At 39.8% G+C, this 27,114-nt stretch overlaps 1 protein-coding gene across 1 annotated transcript in view; it reads left to right on the forward strand.

Annotated features, from left to right (window-relative positions):
* Window positions 1–27,114, forward strand: part of IGF2BP3 (insulin like growth factor 2 mRNA binding protein 3) — a 121,263-nt gene that overhangs the window by 70,875 nt on the left and 23,274 nt on the right. Inside the window, exons 4-10 of the mRNA XM_085307628.1 lie at window positions 4,311–4,362; window positions 4,456–4,519; window positions 13,127–13,411; window positions 15,930–16,064; window positions 16,634–16,756; window positions 19,272–19,407; window positions 21,253–21,384. Of these exons, the coding sequence (XP_085163754.1) occupies window positions 4,311–4,362; window positions 4,456–4,519; window positions 13,127–13,411; window positions 15,930–16,064; window positions 16,634–16,756; window positions 19,272–19,407; window positions 21,253–21,384 (927 nt within the window). The remainder of the gene's footprint in view (window positions 1–4,310; window positions 4,363–4,455; window positions 4,520–13,126; window positions 13,412–15,929; window positions 16,065–16,633; window positions 16,757–19,271; window positions 19,408–21,252; window positions 21,385–27,114) is intronic.

The following is a 27,114-nucleotide window of genomic DNA, read 5'->3' on the forward strand; positions in this document are numbered from 1 at the left end:
TTAAATCCTTACCTCTTTTCTTTGGAAACAGAGCCACTTGCACTAATGTCTTTCCTTTCCTTGTGTTATTTTTTGACATTTTTTCTCTTTGTGGTTAAATCACCTGGAACACTCAAAGTTTTCACAGCCAAAAATGTTCCCGTGCTGTTTCACTAAATGACTCTAATCCTCCCTCTCTGTCTCTCTAGTTGTGGTTTCAGTTGTATTTAATTTTAACTGCTGATCAGCACCTTAGGAGTTGGGAAAGAAAAGTTGACCTAATGTATTTGCTTTATGTGAGTGGAGGAGAAAACTTCAGATTCTACAGTAACACTGCGAAGTCCCATTTTTTAAGTGTGTTGGGGGGAGAAATGCAATATGGATAGTCTGACGCACCTAGTGTTTTGAGACTGTTTTGTTTGTCATGAGGGGTATAGCTGAAGTCCTACCGTACACATACGAAGAGCTGTGTGAAATGCCCCCGATGCTCTGCAAGTGCACCAAACAGCTATGCTGGTTTGTTCAGACTTGGAAACCTGCATGAGAACTGGAATATTTTAATGTGTGTTTGGAGTTCTCAGCTCTACTAAGGGTAACACTTTCTTGTTAGGCAGCCTTTATAAAGCAGCCTCGATTTGTGGGGCTTGGTATAGGGTAATGCTGTTTATAATGAAGTCAGAATTGGCTTTTAGAGCCTGATGAATGAAAGTCCACAGTATAAGACTGCAGCTTTTTGTGAGAGGGACATCTGTGCTATAACAAGAGCAGGAGACCCAATTTAGACAACTGCTAGAACGAGAGCTCAAGAAAAGGAAACACTTTTTTTCTAGCTTAGATTAAATATTTATACAAATAAACTTTTCTTTTCAGCTGCTCATCAGAATTGCTGCTGCACCACCAACTTGGCTTTGAGTTTTGCTCTGATTGCCCAATAAGGCCGTACACGGAGAGTGTTACGGAAGAGCAGCTTAAACAAAACATGTTTGTTTCGCAGCAGAACTAGAGGCTTTGGGCTAGAGAGAATAAATTGGAGCTAGAGAGAAAAGACAGAGCAAAGAGATATGAGAAGATGGGAATATGTGAATAGAAATTGGCTGCTGCAGCAAATACATGTGAAGCAAGAAGCACGTGTGTCAAAGTGAATTATAACACAGGATGCGATTTTGAATTTGGTCGCAATGGCTTTTCCCAGCTGGATTGGCTGGTTCAGTCAGAAGTGTTCTCCCTCTGCAAAGCTTGCCTCTTACCCTAAAATATATGCGTGCAAACACATACCCCAACCACTGCTGATACTTTTTGTTAGCACACTTTGAATACAATCTGGTTAAAAGGTTGCCTCGGTGGGGCTGATCACACCGAGGCGCCTTGCTGCTTGAGGCTGACGGCAGCGAAAGGTGCAAGCACGGGACGGGGCGGTGCCGTGCAGAGCCGGGGGATCCCTGCGGGTTTCTGCTGAAGAAAGCTCCAATCCTTTGAGGAAACTTATCAAAAATCGGTTTGGTTAAGTAACCCCCTTAAGAAAGTAGGACGTCGAGATGCTTGGATTAAAACCCAGCTGTAGACAGTCTCTGGCTGAGACAGCTTGGAGAAGGATTAAAGAGCAGAGTAAGTGGCGAACCCCTGCTAAAGGGGAGCGGGGTGCCGAACGCCCGGGGCTGGGCTGTAATGCGGTGTTAACCACAAAAGTGCCTTTCGCCTCTTAGAGACGCAATTCCAGCATGGTGAGGGGTTTTCAATAGCTGATTAGAAACATGCTGGAAGTAGTAGTTTTTCGAGTGAATGCAATACCTTTACATGAATGCATAGATTCAGCATTTACGTGCTCCTTTTTTTTTTTTTTTTTTTTTTTTTTCCTGGATGAAGCTGGTGATTTTAATATGTGGGTCTTCATTTAAAAATGCACTTAGCACAGGACATCAATTTAATAGGGAAGTAGCTAACAAAATATTGGATAATTTTATTCTGCAAAGTCTTGTGGTACCCCAGGATCCAGCTTTGCTCTTCTCCTGCACAATAAGGATGAAAATGAAATCCTCTAATTTTGAAGTGGTGCAGCTTTGGGCTGAGGTGGGCRTGAGCTGGTAGTTGGTCTGTGGAGTTCAAATGTAATGCAAGTTTGTCTTAAGTAACAAAATAAGTCAGCTCACGTTGTAGTTTGCTGTATAATACTGCCCTGGTGCTGACATCCTGTAAGAACAAAGAAATTGCTTTATCAGACTGATGAACTCTGTAGTGTCCTGTTTCAAGTAAACACCTTAAAATGGGTCTCTGAGCCAGCGACTTGTCTTGCTTTTTCATATTTTAAAACCCTGACCTCACCTGAGATTCTGTTCATCCACTGATACCAGTTATGGCGAAATTATCGTTTGAGCTGTCTGTAGTAGAAGGCTTTTCTCCGACGCTGTGCAGCGACTGTCCCCATTTGTGCTGAAGTCCAAGACCTCAGAATTGCAAGACTGTGACTCCCACTTGTCTGCGTGAATGTTTCCATGGAAGATTTTTTTTATTTATTTTAATCTCCTGGAACATCCCTGCTTCAGTAATATTTGGTGAATTTCAGAGTAAAATTTTCCTTTAATAGCTTGAGATAGCAGAGTGGTGGCAAAAACCCAGGGTATTAGGGGTCTGAGAAGACTTATGCACTCAAACTATACCAAGCTCCAGTTGCAGGAAGAGATGACAATTGTGGGCTTTTTTTCTTCTTCTTCTTCTTCTTTTTTTTTTTTTTTTTTTTTTTTTTGACAAATTGTTACTTAGAGAACTTATTCTGCCCCCTATGTAAGATGAGAGGTCAAATTCTGCATTTAGAAGTAGTGATACATTGCTCAAACATGCCAAGCAGTGTATTGCCTTTTAAATATCTGGATTTAAATGTTACCTTTGAAATGCGATTTCAGTTTAATAGGTGGTTAAAATTAATATTCAAAATTRTATTGATGTAAGCTGTCATGAAGTTTGGCCATATAAACTTCAGTTTATCAAATATCTTTTATATTGTAGTAAAAGTGTACAGAACATCARTAATTTATCATTTTGATTTCTTAACTGCATGAGGAAATGGACTATACTTTGAACCTTCAGTTTTTGAGGATTGGGATTTTGTGCACATTTAGTTGCTAGTTATAAGTGGAACCTTACTGGAATGATAAGCTGCACAAATGCAATATATGCCTAWGCTTTTTTTTCTTCCTTACATCCTTGCTTCCTTATTTCCTTCCTTTTGCAAAAGTTYCCTCCCTTTCATTATGATATTTAGCCTTAAGAGATAACTGAGTAGTAGTGCTGCTGGCACAAAACAGGTTCAAAGTTTACTTTCTCCCTTCTTGATGTGAACTGTAAACTTTTTCAGGACCRTTTTAATTCTTAAGGCAAAACATTAGGATACAGTGATCCGAACGGTATCTTCCTGTCCAGTGCTAGTTACACTGGTGTAATTGCTGTTCTCTTGCACATTGTTTCTTGGTAGGAAGAAAATAAAGTATATACTATTTGGATTTTAGAAGTAATATAGCAGTAGGTATTTGGTTTTATTGAGATATTCTKTCACTTCGATTTTCCTAAAAGTCTAATTGTTTCTTCCTCCTTCTCCTTCATCCCTCGTTTGACTAGAAAAAGAATGAAATCTGCTAGATGGAGCTACTTTATTCAAATTTCATTTGCCTCTTGTCACATGTTTTTACCTCTTCCTCCCCAGCTTTCTGCTAAAGAGAAATTTAACTGCGGCTTTCAAATGATTGTCGGGAGACTGGTGCTAGAGGATGCTCTGGAACTGGGTCTTTGGGAAAAGGGGCAAAGCAAGCGCYGAGCAGCCCTGCCTGCGTGGCGAGGCCAGTTAGCGTCTCTGAGTGCACAAGCCCACAGTTGTGAGAACATAATATATTTTTACATACAACCTTTGGGGGGGGGGGAATAAAAACACGATGGCAGAGTTATATATGTGCTCAGGTTACAAGGAGAGATATTATTCTGGATTTGCTTTTTTAAAAAATCTTCTTGACTCTGCCTAACCCCACTCTTACCGAGTACAGGTGATCTGGAGACTGATTTTCAGATTAGGACTTGTAGTGCAGTGTGATTTCTTGGTGTTCTGTTCTGTATTTTTACATTCATAATAAGGTTGCAAATGCAGATTATCTCGAATGAGACAGAAAACGAGCAATGCGTGGTTGCTGTTCCCAAAATAATTTGTAGCTCAACAGAGCAGTTCTCTCGGATGCTATACATTTTGATAAAATGATTACAAATTGTAGTGCAATTACAGGTCATGTGTGTTTTTGTTTTGTTAATACATTTTAAAAATGACATCTGCCATTTCTTTTCCCTCTCCATAGGTGCTGGATAGTTTGTTAGCTCAATATGGAACAGTGGAGAACTGTGAGCAAGGTACATGCTCTATTTTCAAATTGCATTTAGATTTGTAGTGGGAAGTGAGTGCATGGTGAACTTAATTTTTTTTCATTGCTTTTTCCTCTCTAGTGAACACTGACACGGAGACTGCAGTTGTAAATGTAACATATGGCAATAAGGACCAGGCTAGACAGTAAGTATTTTACTTACTTGTTACTGTGCTCCRGTTTGTATGTTGAGAGTTCATGTTATCGTGCTGTTATCTTGGTGCAGATTTTATATAGAACTTTGTTTCTGATTAATCAATTAATAAAATGATACTGTAAGCAATAATATTTTAAGACAGTCTCTTCATCCTCACCCCCACTAAGTCGTATGTGCTTTATTTTAGTTAATTTTTTGTTGCCATTTTTTTCCTCCAATATGTTAAAAATATTTTGAAAGCTGAAAATTTTTAGTAAAATTATTTGACTGAGGAGAGTTGAAACTTAGTGATTTGCCAGTGGCAAACAATGAGAGTTATCACTTACTGGGTTTTTAGCCATTTTTTTWAAAACCCTTTGTGATGCCCTTCTGCAGTGTTGGATGTTGCGCCTCTTCTGTTCAGTAGCTGCATTCTTCACCTAATTGTTGCTGCTCTTCTTTCTGAGATTTTCTTTTGTTTGATTATTTTTTTGTTAGAAAACTAATGCTTCTTTCAAACAGAGGAAAAGGTGATAATCAGAATAATGAAAATAATTCATTCAGGCTTTTTGAACTTTAGGCTGYACATTTTATATTATTCATATTTCTGGTAATCAGTAACTTTTAGTCTAAACATTATAATTAACTTTTATAAATAAGCTTGATAATTTAAAAATATAATATATTCAGCTTTCTTAATGGCTGTTCCTTTTCCTTTAAACATACATATTATGTGTTACACTGCAGGTATAATTTTTCCTTTTATACCATGTACAGAATAAGGACTTGTATGTTGCTTGATTTTTATTTATTTATTTATTAATCTAGAGGCATAAAACATGTTTTTTTTTTCCCCCTCTTAAGTGTGGCAGATTAAACAAAACCAAACCTAGGGAATAGCCTACACACTTTTTTTTTTTAATAAACTTTGAAGTTTCTGCCACCTTGTGGCTAACTAAAATCAGCAGTTAAAATGCAGTCTAAGCATATGGTATGCATTAATACAAAATTAGAAGTCAACAAATAATATTTGTACACGCAATTAAGTAATTATGACTTTTGCATAACTTGAATGCAACACATGACATGTGTTTAATCTTTCCAAGTGTTAGCTGGCTTGTTAGAATATTTGAAACAAATGTGATAGGAAACTTGTGTCCATTTGTGTGGTTTTCTTTTTAAAGAGGCRATGTGATGGAAGGAAGCAATGTTTTTCTTAAGTTTGCTAAGTTATTTTTTCAAAACTTGCATCTTTCAGCAAGCATTTCATATTTTATTATTTCTACTGCATATTTAGAAAGATGATGAATTTCTAGTTCCAAAGAAATGCRTAGTGCCGTGTTATAAATTAACTTTACATTTGACAGTTCCCTCTTGGAAAATATAAAAAGGAATGGTCTATGCTTAATAGCATAGAAGAAAAGCATAATTCATATTTCTAATTCTTCATCTATGAGAAGAGTTTTTTGGATGCATGCACATGAAGTTGAAAGCAACAATGTACAATTTCTCTCCTCTCAAATTGGCTGTGCTCGTGATTACGTTTTAAGGTTATTCCTGACGAAATGCTGAGATAAGCCAAAACTATGAAGAAGCAACAWGAATAAAATCTTGTTTTGCATGAGGAGTTGCATAGAAATAACTGAAAGTGTCTTGCRTTTGAAGCAGGTGAGTTAGAGTCCAGTGTGAATGTTGGACCTGAAGCGACAGAGGTTGAACGATGGTAGAGTTTGCTGGTTGCCTCAGGCAGATAGGGCAAGTGGAGGAGCCTTGATTTGCCTTGYGAGTGCTTACATATGGACCCTTGTTTTTTTAAGGGGATGAGTATTATTTTCTAGATAGAAACTGCCAGCTCAGATTGACTAAGGTCGTTAACCCTAGTAGCATACAACTTTTGCAACTATTTAGAAACCCTGAACAGAAGTAGTGGCTAGATGGAGGTTTTTCTAGGAAATAGACTGTGAGGAATTGGAATGAAAAATAAATACAGGGTGTGTGTGTGGCTTTTCTGTAGTGACTGTGGCAGTGTTTCAGCTGGTTGTTTTTTCTAGACATGACCCAGCTTTGCTTCTTGGAAGAGGCTGTGGTGGACAGTAGTGGTTATGGGGAGGGAGTGCTCTGAGAGTACTGATACTTGATAAAATTCAATGTTAGTCTGTGCAGTGTAAACAGTAACAAGAACTGATTTTCCTGAAAGCTGTTTCAGCTGTTTAGGGTGTTTTGGGATCAGCAGCTGGTAACAAGTTTTGTAGTTTTGAAACTTAGTTTTTTAGGAGACGTGATGCTCTCTGCCATGACTTTTGGAGAAAACACTRCGACACTGTACATTTCCTGTGGTCCTGTGTACACTGGGTCCCTGGTGTAATTGGGTCTTTTATGTGTTTTTTGCAAAATACTAACTTCACCATTAGCAGTGTTGGCTGACAAAACACAAAGTTGGCTACCTCCCCACCAGATAGACTGTGTGGTGTAGCCGGCTGCGCTTCTTAGAGTGTGTCCTGACAGCGCTGTGCAGCAAAGGTGCTGTAACACAACCTAGAGATATTCTTGATAACCTATCTGAACAAGTGTGGTGTGCATTGCTTGAARGGTGTTACTTTTAAATAAATCTTCGATTCCACTCGTTACAGGAAACTTAGTGTTCTTTTGTCTCGCAAGCCTAATCRTTGTGGCAGGGTTTTTCTTCTCACTTCTCTAGGCTGGTACTGTGGCCACAGCGTAGGGCTGTGTCCAAAATCAACTTGGAAACYGAGATCAGTGATGAGTGCTGCAGTCCTCTGACGCAGCCAGACTTGTTTGGACAGAACAYGTAGCATTCAAAATCTGAGATGTAACAGTTATTGCTTATGCACGTCGCTGTTGTGTGTGCAATCGCTTAACACGGCAGACTGGAGCAGAGGAGTGCAGAGAGCGAGCGACAGACCCGCAGAGCTGGTGGCTCAGTTTGAGCATCCTGGTCAGCAGTGTAAATCCTGAAGTGAAGTGGCTTGGGACYGGCTCAGCTGAGGGGACCTCCTCCTCTCCCATGACTGATGCGTGGCCATAATCAGCAGGTGACTTTGTGTCCATGTGACATGCTGGCACTTAACTTGTTGCTATTACCTTCAAAAGTTATATTACCTTGCCTTTTCCTCCTGAAATGTTTCAGGTACATAGACTTCTAATSCATGCTATGGGAGATAGCCTTATAAAAAAACAATATATATTGACCACATGGACACAAAGCCAACTTTGCACAGTTTTCCCTTCCAAAAGCCTGGGTGAAGCTAAGTTTTTATTATTATTATTTATTTATTTTAACTTTTTTTTTGTTGTTGTTGTTGTTAAGGAATGAGGTAGATCTGTTGGCGGTGTCTTGTAACTGATAGTATTTTAACTGTTAGCTAAAGCAGCAGAAGCCCACAATCTGTGTCTTTGAATAGTGATACTGCCTTCTGAGTGTTAAGGTACTAGTGTTCACCTTTTAATTAGAAAGCATGTAAGCACAGACAAAAAAGACATCTTTCCCTTTACATGAAATATAAAGCTCTGTGTATATGCATGCTTGCAACATGTATCCTCACTGAATGAATGCTAGTTTACATAATTAATACTTCTATATGCCATCAGAGGTCATGTCTAATGTTGCCATGGGAACAGTAATACTGCAAATTCAAAGTGGTGTGTGATTATAAGCTTAGATTTATTTTGTTTTGTTTTTATTTTCAGACACGCTAATGACAACTATAATTGTATTTAATGCAAAAACATAATGGCGAAGAAAAATTACCATCTAAATCAGTCTTTTCATTATGCAAGTATCTGTCTGGGGTGAAGGGAGGTGGTGCAGGTACAAGCTGCATGTGGGAGTGAAATATATTCTCCATCAAGTGCTTAGTGTCATCACGCTATCGATGGATGAGTGATTTCAGGCACTGGTATTTCTAAGAGGAGGTGCCACATTCATTTAGTTAAAATATTTAACTTCCGCTAACATCGGAAGGGAGAAAGGGGCTGGGCAAGCACGCTTTCATAGAGAGCTCAGGAGCAGACAACAGTGACAGATGGAATTTTTGATCTGAAGAATGTGAGTGACTAATTTGTAAAATATTTCTTCAAACGTTGCCTTCTTGGGTAGGGAGCCTCTCGCCTCTGAGCAGGTCTCGCTGGAGCGAGAGCCAGGCTGCTGGGTGTCGTAGCGGAGCACGGGCAGTGGCTGCCGCGGTCCTTAACAAACTTGTTTTATGAAAAATTTTTTGACTATGCTGCAAAGAGTCCCGCTGGCTGCTGCAGCCCGGGAAGGCAGAGGGTGTGAGCTGGCAGGCGGAGGCGACATTGCCATGATCGGGGCTGTTTCCGTGACCTGCGTGAGGATGCGCTTCCCCAAAGGAAGGGGCCCAAACATGTATTTGATGGACTGTGAAAACAGCAAAATGCGAGGCAGGAGGGTTTCCTGTAGCTTTGACTCTTGATGGCACTGACGGTACCTCCTTCAGTCACTTGTGCTCCTGAGGGTCATGGGGGGACAGGGATGGCTCCCCAGACAACAAGTGCTGGGCAGAGCAAGGCAGGGACCCGTCACGAGTGCGGTTTCCCTTGCCGTAGCAAAATGCATGGCTCTTTCCACGATGCTGGTACAGAGTGACCTTAGTTAGGGAGCCCATGATTTAAATCAAGAGGTGAGTAGATACGGTTTCTCAGGAATTTTGCATCTAGAAGACAGCTGGGAACTTCTTGCCGAGATTGAGAAAGCAATGGCAAATTTAATTGCATTTGCTAGATCTGAGAAAAAACAAAACTAAATCTGGAATGACATCTTTTTTATTTTTTTTAGCTGTCTTTACTTTCGTGGGGGATGGGATGAAACTTAGTGTTAAATGCCTTTAAAAATCTAGGCTTCGGCTATGATTTCTTGTTGTGGTGTTGAAGGACTCTCAAACTGATATCTTACCTGACTATAGGCACAAAATTCATAAAATCAGTAAGTCTTTCAGAACAATTAAATAAAGGTATATGACAGTACATTAAAAATCTAGCTGAAACTGTCACATGTTTGAATCTTGGGTCAGTGCTCAAAATTCACAGTAACCTTACAAAGCTCTGGGCATTTTCTTCTATAAGAAATGCATCAGAACTCTATTTGCTGTGTCTTTGAAAATCAGTCATTTTGGAATTGCTCTGTGTACCTGAGTCTGTGCTGAATGTCAGACACCTTCCCTCGAAGATGAAGCTTCCCAGATGACATTCACTGGGATTAAACCACAAATGATTTAGGAGAGCAGTTCAGTTTGTGGCTCTTCTGGCTTGGGCGAGTCAGGTAAACTCTATCTTTTGCCTGTAAGACATGGCAAACTCTGCATTGACTCGGAGGATGAAAGAAAGTTCTCTCTATAAATATCTATATAACTAGTTGAAGAAATGATGATAGGTATTCGTCTGTAGTATCCAGCTAAAGAAGTGAACTTCTAAAGCAGCTGAAAAGCAACCCCTTTAGTATTCTTGAGTTATTTTTCCACATCATCATGCTGTTTTGGCCAACAATTGTTCACTGCTAATGTAATTAATGTCCCAAAATGGAAAATGAGCTTTTCTCAGTTGTCTTTGAATGTAAGATAGTTGTTGTCATATAGAGCCATTTAGCAGTATATAAACTGTTTTTAAGTAGAAAAATTCCAACCTTCTTTCTAGGAAACGTATGCTATATATGGTAGTTATTACTGTGCACTGTTGTGAAAATGTGATAGATATGTAGCTTAGTTGCAAACTAAAAGCTTAGTCCTCCTTCCCCCTCCTTCCCCACTTTTGAGGAAGAGTGAGAAATCTTAAGTGCTGATTAAGATTAATTAAGCGCAAGATTTTGTATTAGTGCTTGGATTCTGGTCTAAAATCATTGAAAGCCAAAGAAGCTTGAAGCGTTTTGGGAAAGATGCAATGTCTGAACTTGTCAAATGAATGTGTGGAAGGGAACGAGTTGGGATGGACGTCAACCCGGAGCTTACCAGATTTTCTAGAAACAGTACTTGTTCCTGCCACGGACAGCGTGAGCTCGGGCTGTAAAAGAAGCAGGGCTTGTGCAGTGGCACGTCGGGAGGTGCCAATCCCCTGCTCTGGGAGCTCTTCAGCCTGTTGGCCACGTTCAGTAAAACATAACCCAAAAATAGAGACCTCAAGGATGTTCCCAGCCAACCAGCAGGTAATAATACGTTCAGGTTGCATAAAAGGGAGAGACCGTCTGGACTCCTCCCCTAGTTGGGATCTCCCTTGAGAGAGATTGCAGTAAAATGCCTTTTGGGCATTGGAGATTCATGCAGAAGCTCAATCCTGAGAGAGAAACACATAGGAAAACAAGTTTCATTAGTTCTGCTGTTCACGTTTCTTACTATTCTTCTAAACATAGCTTTCTATGTAATAAGGTGCTTTTTAAATTCAACAGAGTAAAATTACAAAATGTCAGCTTTGAAACTGCCTGAGCAAATTTTAATTCCACTCTTTTTTTTGCTGTGTGCTGAATTCTTCTGTTACGGGAGTGATTACACTCCCACTCCATCCCTAGCAGACTCGTGTCTCATTTGGTGGACAGAAGTGTTTAATGAGCAGTGATCAGTTACTCAATATTTTGCTTTCCTTGTTGTCCAGTGGGGTTGCCCTAGGCCTTATTTATTGCCAGGCCTTATTAAACACTGCTCTAAAGACGAGAATTACTCGTTTTCTCCTAAGCTCTTTACTGTCCTGTTGGAGTATGTCACGGATGTGGATTTATTCCCTGMGAGAGGAGGGGGCATGTTATCCTCTTTATTACAGCTGAGGCTTAGTGCCATATACCACTTCTTACATGCAAAGCTGCTGCTCAGTTGCAACAGCTGTTTGAGACCCAGAGGCCTGATTTTCAARTGGGACACCTAGGAGAGGAGTATTACTTTTTTACTGGCTCCCTGTGAAAATTTAGGAGACTGGCAAGCACCATCCATCATCTCTGCAGCAGAGGCAGGCACAAAGCTGTTGCTGAGGGCAGCGGTCGGTAAACTGGCTATAACTCCATGCAGATGCGTGTGTGCAGAGGGACTGGATTAAATGCCTGAATTTGAAAGCCCTCGCTCCAAAGCGTAGGGTTAGTAGGGCTTTTTAAAGAAAATATTGGCGGGCTCTTTAACATGAGACGGAAATTCCCTCACTCCCACTAGTATTTTTAATTGAAATTTTGTCTTTAAACAAAATCACTATTAACTTTGGTCTGAGTCTAAGCCTGGTGTTCCTAAATCACCCCAAATCAATGTATGTTTCAACAATGTCAAAGTTTCATATTGTTAGCCATCTAAATAATGCAATTTTTAATAAAACTCAAAATGTCTTTCTTGGACAAAGACATAAGTTCCTACTAATACCTTACCAGCATACTGCATGTAATTCAGTTACTCTAGTATTTCCTGGATCTTTATTGACTCTTCTGTTTGTGAGAGCAAGCTCGTCTATATTTCAGAAAKTTGTCATTTTATACTGGCTCCTTCTGCTCCCTCCTTAGAAGGGAGGAGACCAGCAGGTCAGGTTGGCTTCAAAGCACCTTGGTTAGTTTAAATTGCCACTTTGAGTCTTTCCTCTTCATCCTTTCTCCTCCGTCGGGACTATCATCATTTCCTCAACAGTATGAAGGGGGGCACTTTTCTATGGGTGCTGTTCAGAAACTGGATGACTGGAGGTGTTTTCAGTCACTAGGGTAAATCTGTGTACAAGAAATGCATCTACCAGACTGTGCTTGATCTTCAGCACTTGAGCGTTGTCCCTGCGGGGAAGCAACAACAATTTGCCAACTAATGCAGAAAAATGCAACTTTGGAGCTTGCCGTAGGCAAGAGCCTCTTTGAGCGTAGCAGACGTCTGAGTGGACTTGCCACATGTTTAACATCACGCTGAACACGTGTTTGGTGTCACGCTGACAATGTTGTCTTCCAAAGCCACTCCAAAGCTTTAAACTGCTGGTTAACTTTAAACATGCTTACAGCACAACTAGCTGGTGAGTTGTAAGGTGTTTCAGCACGACGCTAAGTGATGTTTCCAGTGCCACTGGTTGACTTGAAGCACTTTATTTCCTGCAAAGAGTGAAGCATGAGCTGTGTCTTGTACCTCTTTCTGTCACAGCTAGATCACTTATTATGAGAACTCCAGCCCAAAGCTGTGCTGGCAGAAACCTRAAGGTAGGTGCTGTGATACCAACTTAAAAGGTTTTCCCTCTGGTGCAGCTTTGATTCTATATGGAAAAGTGATTTAAATTAAATCAACAAAAGAATGCTTGTGAGATTTTAAGCTGTGTCTCCTGAGGGTTTTGCTGATAGGGTTGCACTAGCAAAACCTTTTAAGTGTGGAGAAGCCCAGAGCAAGCAAGAGCTGACTTACGGTCCTAATATGAAGAATTCAACAAAAGAGTAAAAATAAATAAATAAAAGTTGTGTAATCTAAGTCTTGATTGAAGAATTGTGAATGTAACTTTTCAGCTAGGAATGTTTTTAGCTTTGTCATAAAATTTAGGAAGAGTAGAAGCCTACCTGAATGATTTCCTTTTTTATTATTATTTCCTAAGGTCCCACATGTGATTGTGTGTCTTTTTTTCTTTCTTCTTTCCTCCTCCTTTCCCTCTGCAAATACAGAGCAATAGAAAAACTGAACGGGTTTCAGCTTGAAAACTATTCCTTGAAAGTTGCATATATCCCTGATGAAATGGCAGCCCAGCAACCTCCGCAGCAGCATCCCCAGGGAAGACGTGGATTTGGACAGAGGGGTCCTCCCAGGCAAGGGTCGCCTGGAGCGAGCACAAGGCAGAAGCCGCAGTCGGACGTTCCTCTGCGGATGCTTGTGCCCACGCAGTTCGTAGGAGCCATTATTGGAAAAGAAGGAGCGACAATCAGAAATATTACAAAGCAGACACAGTCCAAGTAGGTTATTCTACAAAACTGTCATTGTATCCTCTAATATTGGGCCCTTGTCTTCTGTGTAAAGGTACAGGCAAAATTTGTGCCTCTCTCTTTATGGGGTAAGAATGTGTTTGTAGACCACTGAATAATTCTGCCTTTTCTTGCTAGATGTTTCCCCAGTAGTGGGGATTCATCTTGTCTTAGGAATGTAAGCATGACTTCAACTGTATAACTCGGTTATACAGCTGTCAGCTGTCTTGTATAACTTTTTTTCTTCCATCTTGGATGTTTCTGAAGGAAGCTCAGCCTTACAAATACAACAAAGTACAGTTTTCCCATTGGGATAAACTGTGCAAGCATGGTTTGCTAGGAGACAAGATGATTGTGATTGTGTACGGGTTGTGTGCCCCCCTCTTAATCTGGAATATTAATGAAAATCAGAGCCCTTTAGAAAGTTTTGCTAATAAAATGATCTTGGCTGTGGGGAGAAATCTGATGTCTGTCTTTCCTCCCATAATGCTGTCACAAAAATGGCCTTTGGAAGACTGCTTCTGTTTCCATGGAAGTGTCATTTTTGGAGACCACGTGTCCATGTTCCATGTTGCGTTCCAACTTGTGTGTAYAGTATTGCTTTTTGTACTTGGATAGCAAGGAGTGTGGTGCTTGATGCCAGAGAAGGTTCAGTTATAGATGTGCTAATAAGATTCTAGGCACGAGAAGTGAAACGGAAAGGGCTATACTATACTAGTCTGTGGAACACATGCAGCCAGGGTGGTGACATATCCAAGTCTTTAGGTGCTTGTTCTAGCTTTGCTTTAATTTAGAGCATTATTAGGATTTATAAATATTTTAAACTGGTGGGGACAAAACCAAACTTTTGTATCTMCCCTCACTGCCCCTCACCCCTATGCATTTCTGGTGAATAAGTTCATTGCTATGGAGTTGCAGACTGCACCAAAATATGGATTAAGGAAATGCACAGGAGGCAAAAAGCAAGCTGCTAAGTGACTTAAGCAGCTTAGGGCGCTAGGGCCTAGAGATGCTGAAGGAGATTGTTTTCAGTGAGTGTAAATCCCTACCCACAAGGAAGAAATAAGCACAGATGCAAAGGGAGGGTGGGATCATATTGAAAGAATCCTTGTAGGATACCACTGAACACAGGAGTACAAAATGCTGCCTTTAGTAGTAAAGAGGTACAAGTACTCAGCTCAGAGGTTAGAGCAGGCAGGACCTAAGAGAGGAGCTGTATGGGAGGAGTGTGAGGTAGTGAGAGTCGGTGGCTTCAGTTCTGAGAGCTGTAAGTAAGGATAAGGGAGTACTCTTTCCCYYTTTTTTTTAATATAAAATCAGGATTACCGTGGGGTACTTTCAACTTCTCATTAGCATATTGTAATCCCAGAGGGTTTGCTGTGTTTAATGGCACTGATTTAAGAGATCTGTGGTGTCCTGACAAGACTTGATCGKAGTTTACCTATAGGAAATCAATTTTCTGGTGATGCCTAAAGTTTCTAATTCTTGACCTATGAAAAACCTGGAAGGTTGGCAGATGGAAGGCTCTTATCTCCTAAAAGAAGGCTGAACAGGAACAGTTGCAGGTTACTGGCTCTACAAATTTGACTCCAAGAAAATTGTGTTTTTTGTTGTTTTGGGAGATGGAAAATGTGAGCTCCTTCCTCTCTGCACCAAAGGTTGCCTTTGGCTTCCCACCAAGAGTGCATCATGAAATAAAATGAATTTTCAATATCAGAAAGAATTGGAAAATTAAAGAGTTTTTTTGAAGAGCAGCAAAGACAGCTGTTAACATTTGGAAGCAGCTCTGATTTGCAGAGAAGGGAAAGAGGGGAGAAGGGRAAAAGCAGCAGTGAAGAGCATGTGACCTGTAGTTATTGGGAGGGCACAAACAATGCCCAGAGAATTGCCTTGCTGCATGCCATAATCTTAATAAATTTCTGGAGCTTTGTAAACTGGAGTATAGACCAAGGCTGGTAGTTTGGAGATGGTAAAGAGCAGAGCTGTAAGAAAGGGAATGGCAGGACAAATTTTAGGCTTACGCATAGGAAATTATCTTGAGGACGAACATAGTACTACTATGCTACCTGCTAAAGAAGTGCTAAGTAACAAAGGTCATTAAAAAGGACAGGGTGGGACAAGGCTCTCGTTGTACCCCAACTGAGCAGAGTATTAGTTATTAGTGGAGGGATGGGACTGGGGATAAACCTCTAGAAGATTGGGAAAGTTTAAAAAGTTGTCTTCAGCAGTTAATCAGAGATTGTCCATAGTCTCCCCTGAATGTCTTGATGGGTGTTTGATTAAAAAAAAGATATTCTAGTGTCCACAAAAATGGAGGTTAGCTGATAAAATCAGCTTTATTATAAAGATAAAAATATTTAGGCAACTTTTAAATACTTTCATACTTCATGAACTGAAACCACTTAATGTAGTCATTATAGTKCAAAATAAGTTATTTTTATTAGATGTGGAAATATGCAAGTATTACTGTACAATACATGGTTACAGCTAGTGTTTTATTTTTTTCAAGAATTGATATTCATCGTAAAGAGAATGCAGGTGCTGCTGAGAAACCAATTACCATCCACTCAACTCCTGAAGGTTGCTCAACAGCTTGTAAAATTATTATGGAGATCATGCAAAAGGAAGCTCAGGATACTAAATTGTGAGTAAAAGGCATTTCTTTGTGAAGGGATTCAAAATTCTGAATTCATATTGAGTGCATTTAAAGGTGTAGTCTTTAAAGTAAATCTTTTTTCTGTTGCTATCAGCCATATTTAACTAGGTGCAAGAACCAAGACTTCTTTCTTTTAAGTGACTGTGTACTTGCTTAATTAGCCCCAGCACCCTTTTGCATTTCCAGCCGTTGACTGGCAGGGATGTTGAGGAGACCTGGAGCAAATCCTGAAGTCTCCTGAGCAACTAGTAGCTTTTAATCGGAGTGATCATAACAAGCCATGAGCTTTTCCCTAAAAGGTCTAAGGTATATTGCTTCCTTACCAACATCTTTTGCTGCTTCAGTCTGGCTTTTATTTAGCAGGTATGTTATGATGAAGCTTTAGATGTGAGTGCTGAAATATATATTACACTTGGACTCATTCTGCATCTAGTTTAAACAGCTACAAGTGAATGGGGATGGTAGACACTTACAGGCAAATAGAATTTACCGATAACATGCAGAAAAATTTGTGCACTGGTCTTCAGCAGTCTGACTGGATGTAACTTTCATTACAGTACAGAAGAAATTCCCTTAAAGATATTGGCACATAACAATTTTGTTGGACGACTTATTGGAAAAGAAGGAAGAAACCTGAAGAAAATCGAGCAGGACACGGATACTAAAATCACGATATCTCCGTGAGTGTTTAGTAGCCTAATCTTCTGATGAGATGTCTGAAACGGCAGCAATGCCACTATAGTACATTCTGGTATAGAGTTCTTCAAAATATTATGTGAGTTTTTGAAGGTGGTGATGATAACAGCCTTTCAGGACCTTTTCCGTATTGTGGATTAAACTCTYTAAGTTCAGTTAAATTTATTGTAAATGGTAAGTCTTCATTGTAAAGAAGAGTTAGTCAGTCAAGAGTGAGYGTAAACCCAGGATGGACTATGTGAAACCTATGTTAGACTACATTTTAAATGTTTACTATTTTTAAGATACTACATTCTACACAAGGAGGAGTGCTTTAAATTATAAGCCTGGATCAGTTCTGAGCTGTATGTGAAAGTAAGTGAAACTAGCGATGTTTAGTTTCTAGTGTAAATTAGACTTTTGAGCAAGAGGGAGGGAAATAAAGCAACTTAATACTGAAAGGAGTATTTTGGTGGCAATTCTAACCCTTTCTCTGTTGGCTTTTAGCAGCCAAACTGGGATATGTTGACAAGTCTTCTGCTTCAAAGTAATACCTCTTGATTTGTGGATTTTGAGAGCTGTTCAAATGTATCTGAGATTAAACAGAAGTTTTCACATTTATTGGAAAATTTGTTTCTGCAAATCAAAAGGGGGAGGGAGAAAATCATTGATTAAACTAAACAGCTCTGGAGAAGCTTGGCTGTTAAAGAAATCCTTACCTGGGAGTGATATCTTCAGAAAACCCTGCATTTAGAGTAATACTCTGCATAAACCTATGAGTGTTTGAGAGGAGCCTGGACTTACGCTTTAGCCAGAAAGAGGAGAATAAGGATTATATAGGCAGTAGGGAAAGGAACAAATTTGGAAGACAGTGTATGAAGAGATGGGAATAAATACAGCAGACAAAAATCATATGTAGCACAGAAGGTAGCCCAAATGAAGGCAAGGAAACTAAGAGTGAATGAGATCCTTCAAAAAGAGGAAATCAGAATCAGGTGAAAGAAACTGAGGGCTTCCTGAAGGTATGTAAATGTTTACTGAACTGGTCAGRAGGAGAGAAAAGTGGATCAGTTAGGGAAAAAGCACCCAGATGGCTAGTGTGTTTCAAGAAAAAGATTTTTAAGATCAGCCTGATCACTTAAAGGCATTGGTGTAAATATTTTGTGTGCAAACAATGCACAGTTGATGATACGTCTTCAAGGAAAAAAATATTTACAGAGTAAATGGGATAATGGTCTTCATTTCATGAAACAAACTTAACTTTATTGATCATGACATAAATAACACTGCCTGTAAGCCCTTGCAGACTAATTTTTAATTCAGCAAGTTAATGGTTTATGTACATTTAAAATCCTGGACTCAAGATCTCACTTCTCATGCTGTGTTTGAAATAGCTCTGTGGAGTTGCCTGATTTAAGTGGTAGCTAGTACATAAAAGAAAGCATATATGCCCATTGATTCTGTTTTGTCTAATTAGTCTTTCTCCTAATCTCTTCATTTAGGCTTTTGGTAAGCTTGCCCATAAAGTTAAAGTAAGACAGCTGATTTGATTTGGGAAGCTGTTTCCTCTCTTATTTGGGGTGATTTCCACCACTTTCCTTCCTGATGTAGTACCTCAGTGCTCGCACACTGGAAACTTAAGGATTGCTTTGTGGATGCATTTTGTGCTTGCTGCTGCTTGACTGAGACRTGCAGGTTGCCATGCTTTCTGCCATGCAAAGAGAAAGAAACTTGCATGCTTCTTTCTCTCCCCTTCTTGTCTGTCCGAGGCTTCCTCACTTCTCTTGCATTCTGCGCTGTTGTTTTTATTTTTTAGGGTTTTTTCCTTCCTTCCTCAATTCACCTTTTCTCAGTATATGAATATGTCATGGTTTCCCAGTGAGTTCATTCCATCTTACCATAACAGGTCAGCATTTGTTACCTAAGGAAGCACTAGATTTTAATGCTTCATTTAATGCTTTCATTTTCTATAAGCAGTTACTAGTGTTTCACAGCAAATGTTGAATTGCACACAGCTTTTGGTTTTCCCATTGTGAGGATTTGGAGGCTCTCCTGCAGTGTCACTGAGGGTTGGGTTTTTCCCTTCCTTCAGAAATCCACTGGTATTCCCAGGGAGACAAAGCTTCTTGCAGCCCCCTGCTCTGGGATRTCCAAATTTTCTGATGCCCAGCGTTAGGGCTAGTTTGGAGCACAAAGCTGACAAGTGCTGGCACTGCTTTGCAGCTAATGGTCTAGCAGCGTGTTGTATTTTCTGTTTTGAAAGGGAYTTGTTCATGCGTTGTGTCTAAGCGCATCTCCACCATTTGATGCCGAACCTCAGTACGGTGGTTTCTGTTGAGTTTGCTGCGAGGGAAGAGTTTCTCCAGATTCTCAGAGAATTGTGTTTGAGCCCTGTTGTAAACTGATCTTATGCTCTCTGGAGGGCAAACTCGACATATTCGGATGTCATCACACTCAACTGATATACCTAGACTAACGTCTGCTGTTTGTTAATTAACTGCACTTTTGTTTTATCTGTAGATTGCAGGACTTGACACTCTATAATCCAGAACGGACCATTACAGTTAAAGGCAGTATTGAAACTTGTGCCAAGGCTGAGGAAGAAATTATGAAGAAAATCAGGGAATCTTATGAAAATGATATTGCTGCTATGAATGTGAGTAGTCTTATGACRTGGTCTCTTTTTGGAAACTGGAATCGGAATTACTTGGGTCTAAGGGAGCTTTGGACATCATCTGGCCCACTGAGGGGCTCGGTCAAAACAGGGCCAATTATAAAGTTAAATGGGGTTGTTCAGTGCCTTGTTCCCTCCAGCTCTGAACACTGCTAAGGGCAGAAAGTCCACAGCCTCTCCAGGCAGCCTATGCTGTGTCTGACTGCTCTTGTTATGAAAATTTCTTTCCTGATATCCAACTATAATTTCCCTGTTGCAATGTCAGTTGCCTCTTGTAGTCATTCCTGGGGTTTGGGTGTAGGCTTTATTTTTATTGCTTYTTAATTTAATTTTGTTTTAATGAAGGCTTTCTCTGTTTTGTTTTGAGTAGAGGAACTGAGAAACTGATTTATACTGAGGAAATGAATGAGGATTTCACTTTTTCTTGTTGCAGAAACCTAAAAGGAATGTGTGTTTATATAAAATTGTGGTTTATGTGTTGCAGTTTCTGTAAGTTTCTTAAAGCAGTGATTCCTATTCTCTTGATGTTAAAATCGTAACATACAGAAGAAGGATCTCTCCTGCTTTCAGTTATTTAAGAAGGCTATATTAAGACTTTTCTTAGATAAGACATTTGGTTATYCAGAGATGATCGCAAATTACATAAGCGACACACCTCATTAGTTTGCTGAAGTGTTACTAGCTCATATTGGGAAATGATTAAGACTTTTGRTTTTTATATATAGATCTATATAACTAAATGTTATGATCTAGAATATGCTGTAAATTTCTTAAAATTTACAGTAGTCTCTGGTTTTCCAGAAATGCCTATTCCTTATGGCCTCCTTACTGGCTGGAGGGAATATTCTCCTCACCTTTTCCCTCCCTCCTATCCCGTAAGTGGACCTGCAGGACACAAACTGCACATGAGTTTGCAGTGATGTATGAGAGAGCCYRGGGAGTGCATTTTTGYTTCAKTATAGTGAGCAAGGACATGGGCTGAGCTTGAGGCTACTCTGCAGTTTGGCAAAGGTGTGCTGAGCAACTAGCTCTGCTGTTAGGTGGATTTCAGCTTTAGTTTGTTGCCAGGATTCTTAAAGCAATGTTTTCTGGTTTTGTTTTGTTTTTATTTCCTGACTTATTGTCTTGTCTTGATGGCCTGATATGATACCTGTTCCTGGCTGAAGTATTTTTAAAATATAGTCGTATTGTTTGGCAATAATTTGGCAAGGTGAAAAATGAGACTGAAAAGTCCTGGGTCACTCACTGATAATGTATAGTTCCTATACGTAATACTGCTGTTTCACTTGGGGAAGTCAGGCAGGGGACATGCAACTTCACAGCTGATGCTTTCCTAGCAAACACTTTAGCTTTTGCTGATCTTGGAGCAGAAGGATACGGGAGGGAGGRATGTGTTATAGTATGAGATACGTGTAAAATCTGGGTTTGCGAGTAAGGTTTCTCTGCCTCTACAGGGTGTTGGGTGGTTTTGAGTACAAAGCCAAAATGATGATCATCTCTAGTAATTTTGCTCATTCTGAATGTGAAACGTAAAGGTTGCACTGTTGCCTGAATTTTTATCATGAAGCCTGTGATACATTTCACTTAAGTTGTAGGCAGTGATTGCTAGCTGCCTTTCCTCCTCAGCCATATTTTAAATATTATTGGTCTATGTCTAGGGTATAAGTTTGAAGTTGAGTCCTTAGGGGAATGGAGATTTAAAAAAATCTTTTTGAAAGAATATACTAACATCTTTTCAAAAGGCTCTAATAGCCTATGCCAACTAGGATTCTTATTAGGCTTAATGATCTGAATTTTAAAGCTTAAATAACTCTTCTTCCATTGCAGCTTCAAGCACATTTAATTCCTGGATTAAATCTGAATGCCTTGGGCCTGTTCCCACCTTCTTCTTCAGGAATACCACCTCCTGCAGTGAGCGTTGCCTCAGCTGCTGCTGCTGCTTCATATCCACCGTTTGGGGTAAGGGAAGTCTCAGATTGCATTAGCAGATGGTGATATTAATCTGTACAATGTTGCTCTTCGGAAAAGTATTAGATTCTATTTTCTAGCGGTTCTGAATTATTACACAAATAAACCAGATGTAAAGTGGAGTTAACAATTGCTAGAAGTTTGCAAGTGGTAAAGTACTGGTCTGCAATTGTATTCCTGCTGATCTGGAAGGGGATGGGAGAACTGTAGTCATAAAGCAGGGATCTGTATGTACCAAAAATGTTTGTTTAAATATAGTATTTTTATAAATGTACAAGCCCTATTGAAATACCATACTGCTGAATAAATAGGATTTAAATTACTCTCTAARAAATACGTGAAGATTCCCACTGGGCACTTATTCAGATCCAGGATTGCTTAGTAATCATAAATGAACATTTTGTTATGGAGCACAAAATACTTTGCTGTAACTGCAAGCTCCAGTGTTATTCTAGGAAGAGAAGATACTCTGCTATTCCAGAAAAGGCAACTTCATTGTACAGGGAAGGTGATTTTTTTCTTCTTCATTCTTCTGTTTCTGGCCATGGTCTCTTCAATAGAAGATAAATTTTTGAAATTAACTCTAACGAGTGGGTGGCAGAGCGTAACAAACCCTGGCATGACTGACTTTGCCCTCTCTTTTGCTCAACAGTGACATCTAAAAAGTTGAGTCTGAGATTCTCCGTGAACTAGAAGAGTAAAAAAGCAGCACAGCATGTTGAACTTTGTGAAATAACTCAAGTGGGCCTATATATATTGCACTAAAGGGAAATTGTTGCCTAAATATTTTTCCCAGAGGAAGAAGCCAAGAAAATGTCATTGAAAGGATGAGGAAAAATTCCACACTTGTAGTGTTGTTTGTGGGAATGAACAACTTGGGTGTTATGAACGTATTATAAACTATGTTCAGTATAATAGTAGCTTTATCAGAAAAAATGCTCCAAAGAAAACCACAATGGAAATATGTTTATACCCAGTTATCTTACTGTTAATAACAGTGCCTCTATTTATGGCAAACAGATCCCTCCCTCCTGCCCACCCCGCTCCCCTTTAATTAGAGTGGCAGACTGAATTCACCCCCCCCCCCCCCAAAAAAAAAAATAAGTTTTTGCTTCAGTGTGTTGTATAAAAATGGTATCTGTGGTAATGGGTTGCCTTGATTTATTTTTCTTTTTCTTTTTTCTTTTTTTTTTTTTTAAGAGAAAGTGGAGGTGACTTTTTAAGAGTATGTAACTTTATTTACACTGATAATGATAGGTGTAACTTCTTTCCTTTTTACCTCAAGTTTGCAATCTGCTTTTACTATTCCTGAGAGGTTCATACTGTAAGCCTATGTTCTTTTGTTCCTCACTTGCTTTATTTTCATTTCTTTTCTCATTGTTTCTTGTGCTGTGGTTCTTTCTCACTTCCACTTCAAACATGCACCTAAACAGTGTTGAATTTGGCAATTTCAGTCTTATTCTTGTCTGTCCCTCTGTTAGTGCACCGTTCTTCCCCACAGATGTACTTTTTTTTTTTTTTAGCCCTCTAGGATCTCTGGCAGCTTCTGGAAATAGGACAGAGATCTGGAAAAAGCCATCAAGAAGCAAGTGTAATTTTTTTGAAAGTATCAAAGTTTTCAGCTGGAAGGACCATGCAGTCTGAACTCTCTCCCTTTTGCTCCTGTTCCTTCTATTCTCTCAATCCTTTGACCATTTTCCTTTATTCCAAATAGTCCAGAGGTGCAATAAGCAAATGTGCAAACACAAGGAAAAGTGAGTAATAGCAAGGAACTTTTGGCTTTTGGAAGTTGGGGAGTACCAAGAAAACCTCTGAACTGAACCAAATGGCTTCTAAAGCAAATGAGCATGAACAACTGAAGTTCTCTCACTTTTCCTTACCTGTATGTGACACTGGCTAGGAAGGAACAGGTGGGTTTGTGGTCTTCAGGCATGTCAACCCCTCAGATTACTCAGAGTAGCTGCCCTTCCCTTGTGAGGAGAGGAAAATAAGAAAAAATATGGACTTATCCTTCTTTGACAGGTGCAATTTTCCAAGAAAACAGAATTTCCCTATTTTTTTGTTTGACAATTGTGTTGCCCAAGAGCTCTTACATCTTGTTTGTGTATGAAGTTAGTTTCTGTTAACGTGTGGGGTTTTTTTCCTCTAGTATTTTTTCCTAGTAGAACAATTTTTAAAGAGTATTAAAACTGGAAGAGCAAGAGAAGAGGGTTCTCTGTGTCAGGAAAAAACTTGAAAGACTAAAGATCAACCACAAAGGGAGATTCAGGAGAGGACACGAGGCATTTTGGAAAGAGTCTGTGTCTAGCTGCAGGGAAAGAAGGCCTTAGGGAAAAGGTTGAAGAAGAAATCATAGGGAGACTCTGTGTCCCTTTACCTACAAGCTGTTTGTTTCAGAGTTCCTTCTCCTGGCAACTGTGTTTGGGTGACCTGGGGCTCTTTGGTTTATGAGTGGACACTCATGTATATTTGGGAACAGTGGTGAGCTGACAGTGAATATACCTCTCTTACCTGAAAATCCTTTCTGAAAATATTTTTGGCATCAGKGTGACCCAGCAGCATAAGTGTATCTTGCTGCTGTCTTGCTTGATTCTATCAGTGCAAATTTTGCCTTCTCGTCAAGACTGCAYGTGGGTGGCTCTTCCCTATCTCCTGAGTGTGCATGGAGCCAGCGCAAGGGGCATCCTGGCAGCAGAGCACTTACACAAAATGGGCCGTGGTGCTGGTGGGTTAATGCCCCCTGTTTTTTCAAGCCAAACTGGCTGGCGCAGGATGATGAAGGAGCCAAGCCAATCCTTTATCTTCTAGGATCTATAAAAGGTCTTGCAAACCTTCTGAACTGATGATTTATGATCAGTGCTGTGTGGTCTTTATGCAAACTGAAACTGGGAAAAGTATTTTCAGCACTGCTGACCTTCAAAGTTGATGCTTGTCTCCATCATGGTAACAAATTTAATACTCATTCCCGGCTGATTGACAGGTGGTGTTCCTCTGCCTTGTGCAAAGGAGGCTGGTCCTGTACCTTTCCAGTAGTTCTGATATTTCTAGTGACTTGTAAGATCAGAGGAATCCAAGCTAGGTCACCCTTCTAGTTTGGGGTGGAGGCATTGGTGGCTGATAGTCCCACATCAAATGTGTGTAGTCTCTAGTTCAAGTCTGGCTGATTTCACAGGCAAAAGCTAGAACTTAAAAGTTATTGCAGGTGATAGGAGGGCAGATGCCTAAGTAACAGGATATTTCCCCAGATCCAAGGTCTCTGGAACTAGGGCAGGAAAATGCTAAGCAAGGCAACTTGTTTTACAGGAGGAGAGAAAAAATGAAAGAGGTGGGTCTTTGCATGGGTAGAACTCAAATTACAGTAGCAAATCTGATTTTCTGGTATTGCCTTACCTGGACTGTTGTTTACCTGAGCCAAGATGTGTTCCTCACAGTTTCACGTGCCCAGTTGTCTAGGGACTCTTGGCATCTAATGTTAGGTGAAGTCGTTCTGTGAGCATGTATTTACAAACCTTATAGTGTGCCCTGGGTCCCCACTATGGTGTGCTTGAGGGCTATGAAGCTTTTGTTTAAATACCTTTGAGTGAATGGACCTTCCCCTGTGGGGAATATAGTCTTTAAATTCTCTCTCCTTTGAGTTAGAAAAGGTGGGTGTGTAGGGCATTTACAGAAGACCTTCCATACGTGGCTGATCCTTCATATGTATTGTTTTCTAGGGACAAGCTGTTGCTGTGACTTTGTGTAAGACTTGTTCCAAAAGAACTTTGAGGTGTCGTCTTATATATTGAAATAAGCATCTGTCATGTGTCGGATACTGCTTTTCATACAGGTGGAAAGAGAAGAATAATAAACAGATCCAGGAAATTTTTTTTGCATTACCAGAGCTTACAGATCTATCCGGTCATAGCCAAGCATTCATTCCTAAACCCAAGTCATTTTATTTCAAGAACTTAAAGCTGAGTAATTTGATATGGTTTTAGCTCTGTTAATGTGAGCTGGGTGCCATTTCTTCCTCTCCTCCTCTTCCTGCAAAACTTCAAGGTGTATTTAACAAGAGCACAAACACTTTTCTCTGACTGTTTCAGGAACAGGCCAGTAACACAACTTAAGAGGTGGCAGTGTTGGAATCTCATCAGACATTGGTTTTGATGTAGCACCAARGTCTGAGCCTCCTTCAGGAGAGCAGTTTCTGCTTGACTGAAATACCTCATTTGCCATGGCCTGTCTACACTGTGATTCACACTGGTGCATAACTTCAAAGTCTCATTACATACTGCTTCAACTAATTTAGGGTATGAGATTCAGTTTGTGTTTTATTAACTGTCCAATTCCCTGCTCTTCTGATTCAGCAGTCATTGTGGACTTGAAGTTGCGTAGGAAGAAGCTGGTTGTTGCCTTGCCCTTTAGGTCCTGGCAGTAGAGTACATACAGCAAAGCACAGTGTGTGCGCTTGGTATCTCTCTGTTTATAGTTAAACACACATGCGTGTGTGTACAGGCAGATCTGGTGCCTGTGGCTAACAGTGTCTCAGTGCCCAGAGAAGGCTAACTGTTCTTATTTGATATTTACCCCTCACTAACAACAATTCTTGATATTGCAACTATATAATTTATTCTATTTTCAAGTCCATGTTCCCAGTTTGCCTATTTAAAGCTATAATTTTATGCAGTCACTTGAAAAAGATGTAATGGAATTTCATATTATGTGTTTGGATTACTGTATTTTTCTGTCTCCTCTTACCAAAATCCAAGAACTGTTACCTGTATCTYAGGAGGACAGAGAAAATCAAATTGGAACGTGTGGGAATTGCTGAAACATTTTAAAGTTGGAAGAAAAAAAMCAAAACTTAAGAAAAATATCTCAGTTCTTAATAATACTAAGAGTTAGAAATTCATGGTACTGTTAAATGGGCATGATCTTGCTCTTACAATCCTGACGGCCTGATAACATCTTTTTTTTTTCCTTCTTTTTTTTGATGAACATGTGTCCTTGTGTGACCACAGTAAGGACTTGTAGATAGCTGTTCTGTGCCTATTTGTAATTTGTCTTGTCCAGCTGCTTTTTGGTCTGGGAAACCACTGCTTTGTTTATCCTTAAATCCTTTGCAACTCCGCACTTTCATGTGTTGCCAGTCTGACACAATTGCGAATGGAGTTCTRTTAGTCTGCCTGCAGTCATTGGTAATGAACGTCATGAGCCAAGAGCACCTTTACAGAGAACTGGGATGTGTATGAGGAAGAAAGAATTTTTATCTTTTTCCAGAATATCCATTACCACAAAAAAAAAATTATAAAATATTCAAGAAAAAACTTTCAGATGTGTTCTACCACTCAAAATTGTTTTGATGAACTTGTTGCTTCTGTCTTCTGAGCTTTGGGGAGAACATGAACATACTTGTCTCCAAATAATAAAAGTTGGTTCTCCTGGAAAGCTGAAGATTTTTAAAGYATCAGATGAACAAGAAATCCTGTTCTTAGAGCTCTGCTGTCTATAGTCATGCAATTAAACACATTTGATCCATCTATTGGGGTTAAGTAGGTTGCACCCTTGGTTTTATAATTGAAATTTCTTGTGTTTAATTGTACACATGACTGCATTTACTTCTGTAGCCTTTGGGTCTGGAAGTTGGAATCACAAKCTGGAGGGGGAGAGTGATCTGTAAGGAGCTCGTCCTGTCCTTGAACGCCCAGAAACAGGCCAGTAGAATTAATTCTCCTGTTAAAG

The sequence above is a fragment of the Rhea americana genome, unplaced genomic scaffold, assembly GCF_003343005.1.
Source record: "Rhea americana isolate MKP2758 unplaced genomic scaffold, rheAme1 scaffold_26, whole genome shotgun sequence".
Classification (NCBI taxonomy): domain Eukaryota; kingdom Metazoa; phylum Chordata; class Aves; order Rheiformes; family Rheidae; genus Rhea; species Rhea americana.